The 20,774-nt window shown below is 36.0% G+C and overlaps 2 protein-coding genes across 2 annotated transcripts in view; one reads left to right on the top strand and one right to left on the bottom strand.

Moving 5' to 3' along the window:
• The window catches only part of LOC116168900 (thrombospondin type-1 domain-containing protein 4-like), a 161,086-nt gene that overhangs the window by 10,114 nt on the left and 130,198 nt on the right, over window positions 1–20,774 (top strand). The window contains exon 2 of the mRNA XM_031484909.1: window positions 14,605–14,695. Within this exon, the coding sequence (XP_031340769.1) occupies window positions 14,605–14,695 (91 nt within the window). The remainder of the gene's footprint in view (window positions 1–14,604; window positions 14,696–20,774) is intronic.
• LOC116168957 (gustatory and odorant receptor 22) lies at window positions 7,158–14,332 on the bottom strand. Its single transcript, XM_031484988.1, has 4 exons — window positions 14,043–14,332; window positions 8,297–8,534; window positions 7,544–8,248; window positions 7,158–7,499 (listed from the first exon to the last, which is right to left on the bottom strand). The coding sequence occupies exons 1-4, from the start codon at window positions 14,318–14,320 to the stop codon at window positions 7,374–7,376; spliced, it is 1,347 nt and encodes a 448-aa protein (XP_031340848.1). The 5' UTR covers window positions 14,321–14,332; the 3' UTR covers window positions 7,158–7,373.

Below are 20,774 nucleotides of genomic sequence, written 5' to 3'. Positions count from 1 at the left end.
TACGGATTTTATAGTGTTTTAGTTTTTGTTTAATAAATATTGATATAAATCGAACCCGAATTTTATAAATAACGTTACAATATCGATCTCAAAGGAATTACACCAACTGGGTATTTTACAAACGCCTACTTACTGACACAAAGCATGCAATTAAAACTCGTAAAATGGAGGCCATCAATAGATTTGTTAACACAAACAATATCACCCCTCGCAGCCTTTGGAATGGACTACGTAACATGGAAATTATCGATAGCAAACACAACAAAAATTTTTTCAGCGTATTAAAGGACCCTAACGTGTTTAATAAATACTTTCACCAAGACTGTAGATATACCGGGCTACAACCTAATTTTACTGTGGATGCCAAATGTCGAAATCCTGAGTCACATGTATTTAATTTGAAATGTGTGGATAGGTCTGAAGTATTATCCGCAGTGCAATCAATCAAGAGCTCAGCCAAGGGATGTGATAATTTGTCCATTACTGAGCTGAAGTTGTGTTTGCCCTTTTGTTTAGATGCGCTGACCGACATAATTAATTATTCATTATACAGCAGTATTGTCCCAGCACTATGGAAAACCGCAATAATCACACCTATCCCGAAAATCAAAAATGCTCAAAATGTGGAACAGTATCGGCCCATAAGCATCCTTCCAGCAATGTCCAAAATACTGGAAAGAATCGTACACCAACAAATCGATATTTATTTAGAAAGAAACCATCTCTACTACCTAAAACAGTCAGGTTTTCGTAAGCACCACATCACTGTTACTGCTCTATTGTGTTTACTACATTCAATAAAAGGAGAGTATGATAACGGCAATGTTACTGTAATGTGTGGATTAGACTTTTCGAAGGCTTTTGACACTGTCAGTCATTCTAGACTAACCCATAAGCTGGAGACATTAGGTCTTTCTAAACACTCTATAAACTGGTTCAAAAATTATCTATCCGATAGATCGCAAAGGACTAAAATCTCTACGGCAAAAGGGATTTCCGTATCTGCTTCATTACCTGTTGAAGGAGGTGTTCCACAAGGAAGCATCCTTGGACCATTACTGTTTAACGTGTATGTCTCGGACCTCAACTATTTCCTAAAATATGTTGATATACATCAATACGCAGACGACATCCAGTTGCTAATGACGATCAACAGTAGCAACTCAAATACGCATATGAGTAATCTAAATGAAGATCTACACACAATTTCTAAGTGGGCAGCCGTGAACAACTTACATCTCAACTCCAACAAAACTGTTGTTATGGCCGTTGGCACCACGACAGATTTACATAAATTTCACTTGTCAACATCTCAAAAAGTAGAAGTCGACGGAAACTGTATAGAGTTTGCCACATCCGCCAAAATCTTGGGACTGCATATTGATCAAAATCTGAACTGGGAAGTGCACGCCAACTATGTATGTACCAAATCGTATTACAAGTTAAAAACGCTATACAGATCTAAAAATCTCTTAAGCCAAAATATTAAACTCAATCTAGTTAAACAATTAGTTTTACCACTAATCACCTATGGAGATGTATGTTACCATGGTCTTAACGGGAAGCTATCTTACAAATTACAAAAGGTCCAAAACTATTGCTTACGTTATGCATGTGGCTTACATAAGTTTGATCGCATACAACCTATGCTACGCAGTCTAAATATGCTAGACATGAAGAAAACCCGTGTACATAACACACTTTGTCTGTTGCATAAAGTAATCAAAACAAACAGTGCACCATTATACCTACGTGACTTGTTCAAATCCCTACAAAGTTTTCACTCGTATAACACACGTACCAGTGACTTGTTTCTACCTAAAACGAACACTCAGATAGGCTCTACTTCATTTCAAGTGCTAGCCGCAAGCCTATGGAATACCTTACCGCCGAGCATTCGTGACATCACTGCCAGAAAACTTTTCATTCAGCAATGCCACAACTTCCTGATGAACGCTGTAGGCTAAAGTTAACTCATACCACTGCAATCAATGTATATATACTCTTTCTCTTTGATGTTATCTACTTATCTATATTCTTATGTACTTACTATTTAATGAACTTTAACTACATTTATATGATTAAGCTTGTAGAGGAGGGATAAATGGCCCTTGTGGCTTTTCCTTATCCTAAATAAAGATGATTATTATTATTATTATTATTATTCTTTTACACTGTTGGAATTCTGGTGTAAACATTTTTGCTCAGTGGTTTACACCTCGGTTAAAATCCAATTAAAAATTAAAAAATATAGTTTTCATTAACATTCTTCAGTACCTAATCATTTGTTTTCTGTATATGTATCAAAAATTCTTTAAATCTATAATTAATATTCTTTAGCAATTATTCATCACCTATTCCAGTGAAACTTACAGCATCTTCAGGGCCCTTACCAAACGTTTTCTAGAGATTCTTCGAAGGTTCTTAATGATATATACTTTTAGGGATCAGTATTCTTTAAGTACAAATAATCTCCTGAGAACCTCGCTAAACGTTGTACTACAGATATCTGTGGTTGTACGAAGGATATTCAGGGATTCTCTCGATCCAGAGATAAAGCTATTTAGAATTTCTTCAAAACTATTCAGAAATTCCTTGTATAAGGGGGTTTGTTGAAGAAGTGAGATTATCAGGTTCACTTTTATTTATCGCGATATTGAGTGGGAATCGTGCATTGTTTCCAAACGCCATTTGTGGGGGAATGCTACCCTTTACATCTGAACGTCAACAGTTATTAAGAGATTATTAAACTCGATAGAATATGAATTTAAATGCCTGATGATTTATAATCTACCGTGCATACTAATAGCCACATAAATTAGTCAATAACTTTCCTGGTAGGAGACAATGGATAAAAACGAGTAAATAACCAACAAACTCCAAGGTATTTGAATCTTCAAACAATTTAATTGAATAACACTTATGACAAGGCGTAGAAATATTTTACATATCCAAGCCTTCTTAAAATTCATAGGTGCGCATTGGACTGCCTAGAATTATTGTTGCTCGTACGAATATATTAACATTATATTTCAATCTTTATTATCTACCGCTATTAAATACTCTTAAATCTGTCGGAATAGCAATATAAGTGATTTATTAATATTTTGTGTTATTTATAGCACCTACCTCTTCTATTGCTTCTCAAAGTATTAATATGCATCAGATTCTTTAATCCTAATGGCAAAAACCGCACGCGTTCTATTCAAAATTATGCTATGGTGGGTACAGACACATATCGAAAAAAAAGTCTAATACGCCAACTTTAGAAATTTATATTTAAAAAACTATACTCAACCGATTTCTATTAAATGCGACGTGATTTAATAGTAAACTGTTTCTACGTGCGTGTTGGTAATTTCACAATTTTTGTTCAACATTGGAAAATTCTATAACGAAATATGTAGGTACCAGAATGCGCGCCCTTTTTCAATAAAATTTTAGAACATGGATCTTCATGAATTAATTGGAAAAAATTCTGTAGGTACCCAAATATGGTCATGTGTTTATGTGAAAGAATATGCGTTTCAGTACACGTTGATATATTTTTATATATTTTTAGGGATTTACACAAAAGTTATAGCCGAAATGGTCAGACGCGTTCTTTGCTGATTATAAGTGATACTTAAAAAATCGTTGCAATAAAGGGAAAGGAATTGTAAGGACTCCCATATATGCAGGGTGGGAAAACCAAAACGAAAACGAAACAGACTGAATAACTCGTAAGAAAATGGTTTTTGGAAAAAAACGCAAAAACAAGCCGATTTTGATTGGAAGGGAATCATCTCTAGCAGGTTTTATGAGTCTACGTTTTTGAGGGTTATAGTCCAGGCTAAATATAGCTCTAAAGTAATTTATTTAAAAAAAAAATTAGTTACCAGGCGAAACCGGGTTTTCCAGGTAGGTGAAATGAATAGAAATTGGGAAAAAATAACTGCCTTAATTAAAACATTTTTATTATTTCTTTTTTCTGCATTTTTACCGCAATAAAAGCAATTCGAAGTAAAATCGAATTCTTTTGCTTCCTGAACAATTTGTTTTTGTTCACTAACTCTTCTTCTTGCCCGTTTTACAGCTGATGGGATTAAGCTGGGCCTGTTGATTACGAATAAAATCCTCATAAAGTTTATTCCAGGTTTTACATCTCAAATCATTTGCTTTAGCCGGTAAAAATAACGTTCTTATTGCAGATTTCGCAAGTTTATCAACAGGTCCAACGCAATTGCATCAGCATAAAACAGGCAGGAAGAAGAGTCAGTGAACAAAAAGAAATTGTTCAGGAATCAGGAAGCAACATAATCTGATTTTATTTCGAATTGCTTTTATTGCGGTAAAAATGCAGAAAAAAGAAGTAATAAAGATGTTTTAACTTAAACAGTTGAACATAAGATAACAAAAGAGAATATTTAAGCAAACATTAAAGAGAAGCATGAAGACAGATTTCGTTAAAATCTTTATTAACAAGTTGATTTATCATGTCAAAAACCGTGTATATCTTAAAACTGTTTTTCCAGTTTTGGGCGATTTTCTCGAATTTTTGCTATAGGAATAATATTTTTTTATTTTTGTTTATTAAAATATAAGCCTTCCCAAAAATTTTGCTACCCCGCGCACCACTGTACGATGAAAAATAATAGATTTTTCATCCCCTTGAAAAAGAGGTGGTTTTTTTCAGAAATCGTGAGATCTTGGAAACAGTTCAACTTTATGGGCCCAAAAATTATCTTCTTTCGTCATAAAACAAGCTATGTTTCCTCCAAACTTCAAACCCTTACGACATTTTTTCGCAAAAATAGGAATAAAAAACGAAAAAAACAGTTTTTCCGGTTTTTCTAGGAAAATTGGAGGTTATGTGAAAATAGTGCAGATACAAAAGTTGCTCGCTTTTTTAATCTCTATAACGTGTAACATTTTCGTCTAAAATTAATAGTTTTGCCACAATTTGCAAAACACCACTTTTCACCCCTTTCAACCCCCGGGATTTCACCCGCGGAAAAATTCAGCTGTTTTAATTATTTTTTCCCAATTTCTATTCATTTCACCTGCCTGGAAAACCCGGTTTCGCTCGGTAACTAATTTTCTTTGTAAAAAAATATTATACAGCCTGGACTATATGTTATGTGAACGCGTTTCATTGAATGTCCCTTTCTTGAAAAAAATTTTGACGTTTGTAAACAAACTCGAAAATTCTTTAGAAAAAAATTATTCTTGATCAACGTCTAACCCATAACAAACTTTTTTTTACGGTGACTGCTCTCCATTCTATCCTTTCTTATTCTTCGAAATTAGCTTCAAAAACCTGAAAGATAATCACAATGAACCCATGAATTTGGAAACAATTTTTTCTGAATTTGAACAAACTGGCTTTTTATATCCAATCCATTTTCACAAGGTTGTTCAAGAGGCATAAAAATTGTTTTTTAGGTTACATTCCTTAAGTACGCACCAATTAAATTTTACTTTATCTACTTCTTCTGTTAAAGCTACAATCAATGATTAATTATGACACTTGTTCGTAAAGAGCTTCAATTTAATTTGATATAAATAAAAATGTATATTCTTGTAGATCAAAATATTGAGTCCGATGAAACTCGGGACGGCCTCCTTACATTTACAACAATATGGAAACTTTCAGAACTTTCCGACGGCAAGACTAATTAGCTCGACTGGGTTAGTTCCTGTGTTTGAAGGTCACTAATAATCAAGAGTTTATTTATTGTCACAAATGGTTGACACGGTTAGATACTTCCGTGGAACACTATCAAATTTTTCGAAATTTTTTTAAATGATGAGGGAGTATGGTTAGGTTAATTCCCTCGTGTCCAAGACGCGAATAATTCTTTCTCCCTGACTAATCCCCCCTAATTGCAGCCACCAATTCCGATGACTCGTCACTCGTGAGCAAGCGAGAGACCTAATGCTGATCCAACAATTGCAACTCGGTAGCACTAATTAAGAATACGACATATGATCCAGACATCTTGACCCAAAACGTTTCCGAAACCTATTAAGAAACAACGCAGCCAAGATGAGCATTTCCATCACGGTTGACAAATTTTATTCTTTGAATTTCCACCAAGAATACTATTTATTTGGAAAACCAATTCAACCCGCTAAATTTCGATACTACTCTCTATGATATTCAATGCCTAAAATGTTCTATTCTTAGAAATTCCAAAATTTCAAAAAAATTTAAATGCAAATTAAAAGATACTGTTACACACTATACTATAGATCGTTTGGTTTTGCTAAGTATTATTGACTACTCCAAGCTATAAACTATGTAATTTTAATTGGCATCATAACACTTCAATCGGTCAGGTGTAAACGTTTTATTGGCCTATAGGTGCACCTGATGATAATCAATTAAGTCTATGCTAATACTACTACCTCTTATGTTTTGTATAATGTATCCAATATAGCTATAAATAAAGATTAAACAGATTCGGTGCCGTATTGACAAAGTACATCAAAATGAATCTAATATTCTACTGTGCAGTTAGTCATTAAATTTTTAAATAGAAAAATATCGGCGAAACCCAATGCAATTGCAAAACCTACAGTTGACACTGCATTGAATATAACTCAAAATCCACTGCCGAAATCTGAAATTCCTACACATCGTTGGAATTACCCCATTATGGCGTTAAAGTTCTTTGTGTTTACAGAAATTCTTCGTACGTGTGACTAAGCTGTCAGTTTGCGTTAAGGTATCAGTACGGTGGGATTGAACGCTTGGTATATCTTTGAATTCATATGCTACTTACCATTTTCATTAAACTGGTAGGTCCGGCTCAGTTACAAATCGTTTTATTTACTATAGAAAGTAGTACACAATGCTTTAAACTAAACTATTACAGCAGCTCTGCAGCTGACTGCATTTGTACATTATTAAGGAATCTTAAACGATTTACGCTTTTAAAATACAGCAAAGGTGCCATCAAGATCGGCACCTTTATCTTTATTTTCTGGCTTTGTACGTCCATAACGGGTTTGATTACTTAATATGAAACCTTTTGCGTCATAGAGTCGATTGGGCAAACCAAATTCTAAAGCTCCTCGTCGTGGCAACACGTTCAAGCGTGTAAATTATTTATAGAGACACATCCAAAATTAATTTCATGCAAGTTTTATTAATATAAGTCTGTGTACCATTTCCAAATATTGACCTCATTAATATTTATGAGCTGCTAAAAAGGCACGTGCTTTGCACCCTGTATTAGTTAAGGTATTTATTGCGTTGCTGTTTAGTATTTCGTCACTCTTCGTTCCTGATCTTGTGACATTGGTGCAAGTGCAAGGATCCGGTGATATTCGGCGACCCCCAAAGGTTACACTAAAGGTCTTTCTCTGGTATTTGTGTAATCAAATGCTTAAAATACGGTTTCGTTGAAATTTCCTCTTAATTTTGCTCTACGCGCCGCCAAAGACGCGTTTCGCAGAAGAGTAAATCTGAATTGCATCAGCATGACGAGGTACGTAGAGACTGAGGTGATCACCTGGAATGAGATTTAAGTAACGCGTCTTACTAAGTTGGTCATACCGATGACAGCAGTCGGCGATTTACATTCGCGTATTGATTTAAGTTCATTATGGGAGGATTTTTGTCAATTGCGGTGAGAAACATGTTCACCTCTTGTCTTGTTCGGACATCGACTGCGTTCAGGTTCACATTTAAGAGCCGTTCTCTGAAACCGGGCCCCATCTTTCTGGACGCATGGTAGGCTTCGTTGCAGATAATGTAGAGCAATCCCAAACAGTAGATGGTGATTACGAATAGACCCAGCTCTTTGAATGACAACCCACGATCTAATATTTCCGTTAAGCACCCATAACTGGCAACTATTGTCGTTAGTAAAACTAGCAGGCAGTACAGAGCATACATTCCACTGTACGCCTTTCCCAATTGTTGCATTAGGTGCGATAAGTCCACCCATAAATCACGATACTCCGCCAGGCGTGTTGCCGCGTTCTGCGATTCCAAGGCATCGTGAAGACTATCGGCCAAACCTTTGGCGGCGATCCCCTTACAGGTGCAGTTAACAAACCACAACGAGCAGAGACAATTTAACATTGCCAGTATATGGTAATAGGCACCCGTATGCCAAAGTTCCATGTCTTCCTGCAGATAGTACTGTGCCAACATGACACCAACTCCAAGAGCCCACGAAAAGAGGCATAGCCCGTAAGTGATCAAAGTGAGCTTTTCAAATAGTAGAGGTATTCCGGTGATTTCGTAGTATTTATACTGCAAAAAAATGTTCACCCCTCAACTTATATTAAAGAAAGTGGAGACCTGAAATCGTGTCCACATGTTCTTAAACTTTGCTACTTCTTTTCCGTTTGTCCATGCCAAAATTGGTAATAGAAAATGAGGACTTAGTATGCTAATGAAGATAATGCCGTAGATGTATTCATCAAATCTTCTGCCTTCCTCCAGAAGTAAGAATATTCTATCTCTGAGTACGTGCAGTACGAAGATAGTCTCCACGGTGTAAATGCAGTATGCGTAAATGGCGGTTTTTGATGTCCATCTGTAACAGAGGTTTATTATTCAGAAATCCAATCGCTCAGAAACCAACTGTCTTATCCTAAGCTCATTTATTATTCGTACTGTAATGTCTTTACAAAACTAGGAATCAAGTTGTCATGTGATGATGATACCGGATGTATAGGGAATAAATGGGGAGGGAGCACAAAATTAAAAAATTTCTCAATTAAAAATACACACAACCAAGGGTACCAGGTGGCGGTTCAAAAGCGAAACCCGGCCAGTTTCTTGAACGATAAGTTTTGAGCTGATTGGGAGTCTTTGTCACAAAATTAAGACAGCTGCATATTGTAAATTTTGAAGCAAAAATAATTATCAGCGTTGCTTTTTATGCTGAACGTGAAATACTGCCCATTCTGCGAAATTTAGTGTCTATAAGTTGTGTATTCAGTACAATGACAATGCAACTGAAATTGTATGGTTAATTCGAGCCCCCGCGATGGGAATGAAATTTTTTATTTCTTGTGTTTGGACACCGCGACTAAATTTCTTCACCTCAAGAAATAAAGGGTAGGATAACGAAAAAAAATGTTCATTTATTTATTAACCAAACGGTTCTTATTTTCTTATTTACAAATAGTATTATATGACAAAGTTCGGTTACACTAATCTTCCGTCTTTGGTCTTGGTCTCCAAACAAACCTAATTTAATGAGAGGTAAAGAAACTACCACCTTAACTTATTAACTACGCGGCGGGCTACATAACGAAGCAGACTACGATGCAAAAAAAGGAAAATTATTCCGTCCTCACAAACATTTTTAAAAGCACTCAACGCGAATACTATTTTGCCTACCAATACAGCTGCTTGAAGAATAACTGCACAGTGCACAGTAGCTTAAGTTCCTTTCTGCAGGCTCAATCTACGTAGATGGCAATTTGTCCCTCGAAGATATAGCTGCTGAATGCTGCAAGACCTATGGTTTATACAACTGTCATTAACTACAATACTCGGTGATACGTTAGGGCATGGCGAGAGCATGCAATTGGTCGATGGTCTTCCGGGTACTAATATCTATCTTTTGATCTCTTCGTCAACAAGAAATCGTTTCTACGGGTGGTCGTGTGCTGAAGATGTCAAAGTATAAATTTTACGCAAACTGACGCTAAAATTTTATATGAACATATGGCCCTACCTTTGACGTATTGCTTAAAATACGGATGGCTAGTGTAATGAGTAATAAATAAATTAACTAGTGTACATGAAAATTATTTGCCTAAAGGATTCTAATAGCGTCGGTGGAGGCGGAAGAAGAACAGCATGGACTTTGTCTAAAATGGCATGGTGGCATCTGAATTGCTACCATTCTACTTCAACGGCGTCTTCAGCTCTTCTTGCAGCCTTCGAAAGTAGCCCAGATTCTATTTGCTGCACCATGCTTTGACTGGGGTCATCAAAAAATTGTCGTCCTGGGTTTTTGGAGATCATGGATCATGGAGTTTTGGTAGAAATCATGCCTGAAGACTAAACTGTAACATACTAAAAGTCCTGGAGAATCCATCTTCGGCAACCCGCTATCTTCGCCCCATCAACCCCCTTTTTATATTCTGGTTATTTTCTCGAAAACTATCAACTTTACGAAAAAGTGTCAAGGGAGCATTTTTGGAGCTGATAAAATTCCCCTTACGATGACGTATCACAATCCATATTGGGTAGCAGATGGCACCCACCAGTGGCGTATCAAGTGAAAGGTTACTTTTAAAAAAATATATTTTTTGCTAGGACGGACAGTGGGGCGAAGAAGTTCTGATTCGCGTAGGAGGGTTTACTGTCATGGCAAAACCAATGGTGCTGGTAGATGCTGGGGTAGACACCCAGGTCAAAAGTTTAACACATTTTGTGACCCGTGCAATGGCGAAACATGCAATAATATGGAAACCGTTACATAAGACTCTATCTACTCTTGAGGAAGATGTTTGATAGGCAACTGGTGTGGACCACGTGGTAATATATCAGCCATCCGGATCTTTTGGTTTTGGTTCTAATTTTATTGGCATACTAATTGTTACACTCTGGTACCTATATTATAAGTAACGATTTTGGCTACAACGTAATGGACGGAAAACCCAATTTCTTTAGTGGCCCCATTAGTTACCAACGTCAATATCAGATACCAAAAAGCAGGTCATAACGGTCTCTATGCCACGGCAGTGTTAGAGCCTTATTCATCAGGAACCAGAATGCGTGTGGTTATACACGTTCTTCCTTTCTAGGGTATCTTCTATAATGTGGGTGATCCGATGTTCAGCACCAAAACCATATTGGCAGCTTGGAAATGTGTTTCTTTGTCTTTCCTCTATAACAGCTAATTTGCAGTCTTTCGAGGATAAACTTTTCGGTAGCAATGAAATCGGTCGGAATGGCGTTACTTTATGGGTACCCTCGTCTGGTTTCGGTATCATTGAGATATCAGGTGTTTTCCATTGACTGAGTACAACCTTAATCCTGAGTACTGCGCAAGTGTACTTTTGCGAGAAGGTCTTGAAGCACTTCCCCCGTTATCAAGCCTTAACATCTTAATCTCTTGCTTAGATTCTCCTGGACCTATTTACTAAGTTGTACAGTTGCTTTGGGAGTTTTCAGGCCATCCTCCTTGATTACTCGTTCGATTATACGTAGTCCGCTGTTTGTCTTGGGTTGATTTAAATGTCCCTTCGAGGTGCTGTGGAAATAGATCTACTTTTTCCTTTTCTATATTTGCCCAGGTTCCTCCTCCATTCGTCAATTACGATAGTTGAGTTCTGAGTAATTGTTTTCGGCCTTCGGTTACTTCCCATACTTTTTATGCAGCATCTTTTCGAGCTGACAGGTGTTCTAAATATTGCTGTGTGCACTGGTCCGTAGGCCATAAAGACCGTACACAAAACACCAAAACCTAGTTAGCTCTTTATCTTACTTATTATCCCAGTACAAAACTCCTCCCCAATACAGAGGAGAGATTCGACTCTACTCTCAGTTAACCTGTTAACTTCTAACAGATAGTGGGTTAGACCAAATACCTTAAACTCCAAACTGAACTGCAAAATTTTGAATAATTAAAATGGAACTTGAGCAAGCATCCAATCCAAACACAGGTAAATTAGAACTGAAGTCGTTAGAATGAAACAAAAATTGTGAAAATTACAAAAGTGCGATTTAATCGTAACACACACACAAGGAAAATGATACAAAAACACAAACATTTGTTACAAAAAGACTAAAATTAAGACTTAATTACTTACATTACATGTTCGGGAATTGTAATCCAAATAAACGGTATCCTTACACAAAACACAAAAAACAATTTTCATTTAAACAATTACACTATAACGACCGGGTAATCGCAGCATTTTCGTGTAGACAAGGACGTTCCAAAAGAAAACTCAACTTCAAAATGAGTCACGTTGAAAAACACATTTATGGAGGTACCGACGAACACCTCTCCTTGGAGCACCTTATTAGATGGCCAAAACTTCAAAACGTCGAACAATAATTGGCCGCGACTTCGGCTTCCGGCTTCACAAACGAAATTTTTTCAAACTTCAAACTCATGTTGGAGGAACTGGCCCTGACTTCAAACTAGTTGGCCGTCGTTTCAACACAAATAATCCACGATGGAACTCGCAAGAAGCGAAATAAATTCCTCAACGAAACGGAGTTCCGCGCTGAACTTGGCCAAAAGCGACGCTCTCCCTCTTCCAAATCTTATTTAAGGACCCTTCTTCCGAAAATCAAAATTATAACAATTCATACACAATTGACAACAGAAAATCTCCCCTCAACTTACGTTAAAAGACCAAAATAATAGAGGTCGAATAATTTTACTAAAACAATTTCTTATCAGACATAATTAACTACAATACTAGGAAAAATAAAAATTCACCTCGTTTAACTACACATGAAAGGCGATAAGTCACATCCACCTGTCAATTAAATTAAGCATTTACAAGTGATAACAGATAAAAACAAAGACGTTAAATAAAAATAAAATGTAAACAAAAACAACCTTGACCACTTTCTCGTATGACAATAATAATTTCCATGTCGTTTCATACACCAACGACAAATAACAAAATTGAATTATGAAAGTTAATTACATAAGGAGACAGCCATTGTCCACCTTAATTATGATTTCCAAAATTTTATTCCGCCTGACGAAATAAACACAGCAATATTAATTACTTGTTTCACTTTTAGCGCATTTTCCAACTCATGTTGGAAGGCGCTATTATGGTCACTTTCTCCGGCCCTCCATCCGTCAGTTTTCAAGATATTTAGTTCGTTCTTTCTGCGTTCGGTGATTGCGCAATGTCAACTCTCCTATTTATTGAGATATTTCTTTGAAATTTTACCCACAGATGCTTCTAGTTAAGACAAGCATATCCCATATTGTGAAAATCAGATATGGGCATGCGCAAACAGGGTCAACTTTTTACATATGCAGAAAATTCCTTGGTATATACTGGGTATATGTTGGCGTAGCAATGTTTTTAATCTTCTTTAGAAGGGTTTATTTGGAGGTGTATCGGGCAATTAGCAATTCTTTCATTGGCACGCCCCTGTGTATAATAAATCGCCTCATAAATCGCTTTATAAAAAATAACCATAGGATTATAAGATGGGTCACATGTGATCCAGTTTTGGGAATCTACGTTTTTTTCATACTTTGGTATTGCGAAGGTTAAACGTGGTAAATGAGCACTAGGCTGATTACGCTTACGCTGTAGAGAAAGCAAAACCACCGGATCACTATCACTATATTCATCCTCGACCAATAATTATTGCGTTAGATTAGATTCCATTCTTGATATAAGCACAGGTTGCTGTCACACTGCCATTTATATGCACTGTTTAGTAATTTACCGGTCTGATATCCATACATTGAGAATATTTCTAGCTAAAAGCTATGAAAAATAATACCTCTCTTCGTAAGCAATCATTGACAATGGTAGACATCTTTAATATCACACGCATAAAAATGTATTAGTATAATGACTGTGTAAGTAAATTTAACCCACAAGACAGCTTTAAGGCAAGGCATACCAAGTCAACAGATTAGATGCATATAAAAATCCCAATTATTTTTGAACAATCAAAAGTTACTCACACGCTTTGTGATATATGCGTTTTATTTTATAACTTTCCGACCCTTTATATTGCTAGGGTTAGATGTCCAAGGGTGCTAACACAAGCAACCGCTGTGTACCGGTAGTACAATAATCTACAATCGGCGTTGTCAGATAAATTCTTTCATATTAAAGTGTTGAGATTTATTTTTTACGTTAACTGCCAATAAATTAAAAGCTTATAGTAATAAAAAGGCAATAGTAAACAGAAGCTAAAAGGAGAAATTTGCAAGAAATCCGTGATTGTGAAATATTACTATTGGCTTAAAATTTAAATTAACGAAATATTAACGGACCGTGAGGAATTTTTCTATTGTGGACCTCCAACGATAAAAATAAAGAATTACTTTGGCTGTTTAACACTATTAAGACATTAAATATAATACCTGAATGTAGTGTTCGCAATTCCCGACCTCTCGATCGGCATGACACCCATAATTTGGAACAACACCAGCAAACTTTTGGTCGTTTTGTAAAAGAAATCGTAATCATCCAAAATTTGGGGGTCTGGATTTTCGGTGTACCCCTTAACGCTGGCGGTCGATCTCCCCATACTCGCATCGGATAGCCTTTTCTTCGCCCATCGATCCGACATGAGCTTTTGGTGCGGATTTTTTGCGAAATGTTCGTCGCGTTCGACATAGCTCGCACTATAATCACGCATTGCGATGTGTGCTGGCCCACCAAAGGAAGCTAATAAAGCAAAATGAACAACTTTATCACTTGGCGCTTAGTCCCTTGCGTGATCTACGTTATTATGTAAGTTGTCTCCGTTAATTATTACAAGACGTTATAATGGTTGTGGTCATTAATCATTGTGATAATTAGGTGGTCTTGACTTTACTATTAAATTTTCAAGGCACACCTCGAATTTAAGATAAAATAATGATAGAAGGTGGGTGACTAATTTGTTTTCGATATTTTTGACTTTTTTTCTTTTTTTTGCAGGGTTGCAGTCGCTTTAATCCTGATCATTATGTGCTCTGCAAAATTCCCACCCACGGTTATATCGAAACAGAAAACGGGATACCCCCTAAAGGTAATTAATCAATAAACCCTCACATGTACAAAATTGAAAATTAAGTTGTTAAATTTATGGTATTTATTTTAATATGGACGCAGATTAAAGAACTTAACAGAATATTAATGACATAATTACAGGTTAATACTGAAAACACGTTTATGTTAATTTAACTGACGGGGATGCCGATAACGTATATAAGTAATGTTGAAGCAAATTATTTCCGTACGTTACACGAGAAGATAATAAATTAAATTAGTCATCTATCGGTGCGAGTAAATTAATCGCTTTCTTCCTAATGATCCTGAATGCTAGACGTAAAGTAATGTATCGAGTTTTAAAATCAATTGCTCTAATTCCTAAAATGGTATGGAAGATATTCAATTCAACTTGCCCCGAAGCGCCGGGCGTGAATCTTTCGTGTGGTGTGGGTCAATTTAGGGTTAGACAATCGTGAACTTTGTTTTATTTACACAACATAGCATGCCTAGCGATGGTGATTTATTTTTCAGACAACACACAAAAGCTGAAATTCTTTGAAAACGATACCAACTGAAATGATTTCGTCAGAGAAACAAAAAATTTCAAAGTTAATTCTGCAGAAGATTGAAAATTCTGTTCGAAAATGAGGAAGATAGCTGTAATTATAGTGACTATGTTTCGCAATTATGCCTATCATTATAAAATTTGTTACCGCACCATTGATTTACAGACAAGTGGGGTCAATACATTCGTTACGGCAGTATTCACCCCGGAATCTTCACCGGAATTTGCACACCCCGAAGATTGGCCCTCGAAAGGCTAGGTTTGCCCAAAGAAGATTCAATCTTGAAAGGTTTGCCCTCGGAAAATTCGCCCTGGAAAGTATGAAAGCCCAAAATATTTGCTCACGATTTACCCCATTGTCATCCATTGCCGGAAGACGGAAAGTACCATAATCGTAGCTATACGAAGGATAGGTTGTTCGAGAAGGACGCAGGGACGAGAAGGAAATTTCTCACCGATCAAGACTTTACCTCAATTAGGACTTTTATTGCGGACTTTGACTTTTAAGGTTTATTTGTCTACTTACTTTTGAGCCTTGCGCATGAAGACCATGGGACGAATCAATGGATATCGGCATCTGAAACCGTGTAGAGAAAGGGTCTATGGACAAGCGAATACATATAGTGATATAAATTTTTTATGGCCTAGTCCATAATGATAAAGTAAAACGGCCGCCTGTCAATGTGACAGTCGTACTTAGGTGTCAATCCAAGGTAACTTCAAGTATTTTAGAAATACTTGACAAATGCTTGACATCTGTTGTCAATGATATATAGATTTTATCGTTTATTGAATTCCATGAAATTTTCATTTTTAAGGGTTGTTGCAGTCGTGTATAAAGCTTTGTATATATCGCGTCCATAAATAGGCTTTATGGGGACTCGCCTTGTTTATTTGTGCCTCGCTCGCAAGCTCGCTCGGCTAAATAAACGGCTCGTCCATATAGACCCAGTTTATGTACTTGATATATAAGTAGCTATTATATAAATATTGATGTGTTTTTTTGTCCGGCAGGATGAAATTTTCGAAAATCCTAATTAAGATGGACAAGGGCGGTCTCCTTTTTGTGTAATTAACATTCGTACTTAATTTAATTTTATTAATTGTCGTTGATCCATGTAACGGAATGGAGATTATTGTGTTATACGAGAAAGCGGTCAAAGTTGTTTTTTACACTTTATTTAAACGTAGAAAAGTTCCGGGAATTTGAGTTTGGATTTATCTTTTAATGTCTGATAGCAAATTGATCTAGAAAAATAATCTACCTCTATTTTTGTTATCCTAAGAACGTGCGTTGCTAGGATAGTTTTGTTTCTCCCTTTGTTGACAACTGTGTATAATTGGTTGTTGTAATTTTTATAATCGGAAGAAGGGATTCGCCTTAAATAAGATGTTAACAAGAAAAGCGTCGCTTTTTGGCACGTTCAGTGCGGAACTTTTCGTTGAAGACTTAAATCAGCTGTCAAGCCAGTTCACCGTTGAGTTACGGCCAGTTTGATTATTCACTTTTTGAGCCAGTTCATCGTTGAAGTTCGCAGCCCGTTTATTATTTGTTTTGAAGCCACAGCGAGCATCGAGTGTTTTGTTCAACATGTTAAGAAGTTAGATTGCCTTCCTGTCAACGCGGAAGTGCCGATGTTTTGAAATTTTCATTTTGGGAAGCCGGAAACAAAAAATAAAAAGTATTTGGATTTATTTATGAACCTCGTTGAGTACCCCAAGAGAGAAGATTTGACCGATTCCGCCTGTGTGCTGTGTCTTTTGTAAGAATTGCGAAATTTAAGTTAGTGGACTATGTTAAGGATACCTTTTTAATTGGATTTCAATGCCAGGAATAATAATGTAAGTAGTTAAGTAATTGTATTTTTTAATATTTACTGTTGTGTTGTTTTGTACTATTTTCTTTTGTGTCTTAAGACAACCATCCAACCATTCCCCATCCTCGAATTCCAAAGGATATCTTAATAAATACCGATAATTCATCAACAATCATCTAAGACCATTCAACTACGAACAGTTTTCTGCCATCATGCAACAATTGCTCGTCAGATTTTCCCTAAGTCCCGGGGGCATCATTCATAGGACCAATATTCCTACACAAAACCAATAGTTGCTTACCCCAATAACTGCATTCCCATATAAATACAATAGGGACTAGATGATATAATAATCAACTTTGAATTTGCCAGGAACATGATATAAACTAACCTATAAATAATGGAACATATTGTAAACAATGGCAGTATGACAATATCCTTACCTAGATTAAGGCTAGCAAATCTCCATTCGCGTTACGACGCTTAGATAATTAATTTAAACAATGGTAGAGTGTTGACTCTGGATGGTACCAACTATGCAGATCATACTAAGAGCGATTTTAATCAGTTACACAAAGCAAGAGTACATTCAACGGAAAGTTACACACGTTGAAAACACTGGTTCGTCCGATCACCAAAGTTAAGCAACATCGGGAGCGGTTAGTACTCGGATGCTTGCCGCGTGCCGCGTTGTATCATTTTTAGTGCACTTTCACTTTAAAAAATAAAAAGTGCACTTTTTTTACATATTTTTTATCCCTCTCTTGTTTTGGGCCCTCAACAGGCATGCGCCCAATTACAAAGTGACCCGCATAATGCTATTTAGAGGTGCCTCTGCGCTCTTGATGTCTGTCTTGAGTCACAAAAGCTCTGGAACCACTTACAGACTTGGTATTGGTGTCATTCGACCAGAAATTAAAAATTATTTCATGTTTGTATCGTTAAGGCATGTCCATATGGGCTAATAAAATCGAAAAAACAAATGAGTTATAAACCGAATTGCATGAAATTTAATATGCGCATAGCTTTTCCCATATAAAACCAATTCCAAAAGTTGAGATGAAATTTGATACCTAGCAAATTTAACGCCAGTTTCAAAATTTGGTTTTGCGCATGTGCAGTGCCAACTTTTTTATTTATAAAAGTATTTATATGAAATTTGATACATAGCCACTGGGAATAAAAAAATTTAAAACCAGCTTCAAAATTTGGTTTTGCGCATGCGCAGTGCCTACTTTCTTATTTATGGAGGCATTCAAATGAAATTTGATACATAGCCACTTGGAAGAAAAGCAAATATGTAGCGCCATTTTCCAACTTTGGTTTTGTGTAGGATGTGCAGTGTCAACTTTCTTATTTATGGAAGCAGTTAAATGAAATTTCATACATATACACTTTAAATAAAATCAAAACTAACATCAGGTTTAAAATTTGGTTTTGCACATGCTATAGGCATACCCAGGAGCTCGTTTGCTATATTTGTTTAATTTATTTATTTTAAATTTTATTTTAATGTCACAATGCAACATACAGAGTGGCGAAAAAGTATGGAATCAGCGAGCTACAGCCTTAATCATTCGTTATATTGAAAAAAGTGTGAGATGGAAGTTGATTGATATTATATTATTAATTTCAAGTTATGTCATGTTGAGCATATTTTTTAAACTGAACACCCTGTATTTTTTTAGTTTTTTATGATCCTCTAGACGAGGTGCTTCAAAACTCTGAAGTTCTCAGATTTCAGGATATTTGAGATTTTATATCAATAATTGACTAATCAAAAATTACTCATCAACTTCTAAAGTGTCAGTTGTCAGTGTGTTAGTTTTAGTAAAATGGTTCATTTATCCGAGAAAGAGCGAATAACAATTTTAATGATGGTTGGGTACGGAGATCGAATGAGATCCCAACGTGAAGTTTGTGCGCTTATTAACGCAACGCATCCAGATACAGAGCCGATTTCCCAGTCGGTCGCGAGTAAAACTTTGAAGCGGTTTACACAAACTGGCCATGTTAGGGAAGTTGCAATAATCGGTGGTCCCAAGAGTGCAACAAATGAAGATACGCATTTCTCAACGTTTTGATTTAATTACATTAAAACTAAAATATCGAATTTTACAGATTATGCAAATGCCATGACGGTGTCCAGTACCAATCGAATTTCTTATTCAACTGTTTGCCATCAAACATCCAACAACTACCATTCTGTGCTTTTAAGCCTTATGTAAAAAACCTGCTAGTCATGAACGCTTTTTATACATTTGAAAATTATGTTATTTATTGTAAAAGTAATCTGTGATATTTTTGTATTTATATATTTTTTGTATTTTTTTATTTTCTGCTATTTTTTATTATTTAGTGCATGACAAGTGTAAGTGAAGCATCACATGAGCACAATAAATTATTATTATTATTAAGGCTGTAGCTCGCTGATTCCATACTTTCCCGCCACTCTGTATAATGAATAATTGTAATTCCTAATTAGAATTAATTTTGTCTTGCCGAAAAAGATATGGTTCGGTATGCCAGAGAAGCTCAAACAATTAACAGTGACCGCAACACCATAACCATAACGCGTATAAGCAAATAAACTGTTACACCTTCTTATACATTTAGTAAACCCAAAATCGAGAGGGATGATATCTGTGCGCGCAGTTAGAGGCTTGCTTGTATACCCTTTAAACACATTGATCCACATTAATCAAAATACGTACTAAACATTTCAAAATGGATTTGAAAAATGTTAGATATAGGTAGTACAAACAAATGTGCAACCCTCCAAATGAATATCAAAATTATAGGTAAGGCAGTAATTCCAAAATCTTGAGGGATAATGTTTGTGGACGCAGTTAGAGGGTTGCTTGTATACCTTTTAAACATAGAATAGTATTAGTCCAGTATGCTGATAATTTTGACCTGCAAAAGGTGGTTGAAAAGGTTTTATTGTTTTAAATGGTACATTTGGGTCCAAATAACATGTATTTAAAGAGTGCGCACAAATTTTTTCCCGCCACAACTTTTGGCAGCCAGAAAAACCCCAAAATGTTTGGCATTTTTTTCAGTTTTTCGCCTAAAACTCGAAAACGGTTCATATTTTATGAATAACACTTCTTTAGCAAATTAAAGAAAAGTTAAAGAAAAGCTTCTTTAGATTTAACATTAGTGGTTGCTGGTTATTATTATTAACGATTACAATATGTAAGATGGATAGGGTAGGAAAGTAGAAAAAGACAGGAAATTGACAGATGTTCCAAAATAATAATGTACTATAGGTTTGTGTATTATTTTATTCCTATACCTAATACATTTTCGAAGTGAGTATTTCTTATCGCTCGGTATGCACTATATGTTTTGGACATGAGTCAAATTATCTCATGCGTAACTCCTCAAAATATAGGGTAGACTTTGGTAGTCACGCGTAACTACCCGCATAGCCGACTGTTCGCCTGGCTCACAATTGATGAAAGCGCATTGGAAAACAAATATATAGTATTCAAATCCTCCCTGTGTCTTTGAAATTGAAATTGAAAACGAATATTATGAAACTTCAGTTGCAAGCTCGCCATACCTCGATTTACCACGGTTGATGACGCGGGTTTCAACCCAAGCTCCCGTATTTTTTTTTATAGTCCATCGCAGCAAAACGCATCGAGCGAAGGAGTGTAAGAAAGAAAGAAGTAGTCACTTTTATTGGCACTTACCAAGTACCACTTTCGAATTTTGTATTTTTTATG

This window comes from Photinus pyralis, unplaced genomic scaffold, assembly GCF_008802855.1.
Source record: "Photinus pyralis isolate 1611_PpyrPB1 unplaced genomic scaffold, Ppyr1.3 Ppyr1.4_LG1, whole genome shotgun sequence".
NCBI classification, from domain to species: Eukaryota; Metazoa; Arthropoda; class Insecta; order Coleoptera; family Lampyridae; genus Photinus; species Photinus pyralis.
This window is presented reverse-complemented; position numbering and strand designations above follow the sequence as displayed.

Coding starts and splice junctions, on each gene's coding strand:
- LOC116168957 (XM_031484988.1), bottom strand. CDS start 14,320: ATGCGTGATTATAGTGCGAGCTATGTCGAACGCGACGAACATTTCGCA. Junction 8,535..14,042: donor ATTGCGAACACTACATTCAG/GTATTATATTTA, acceptor CCTCTGTTACAG/ATGGACATCAAAAACCGCCA. Junction 7,500..7,543: donor ATCGCCGACTGCTGTCATCG/GTATGACCAACT, acceptor ATCTCATTCCAG/GTGATCACCTCAGTCTCTAC.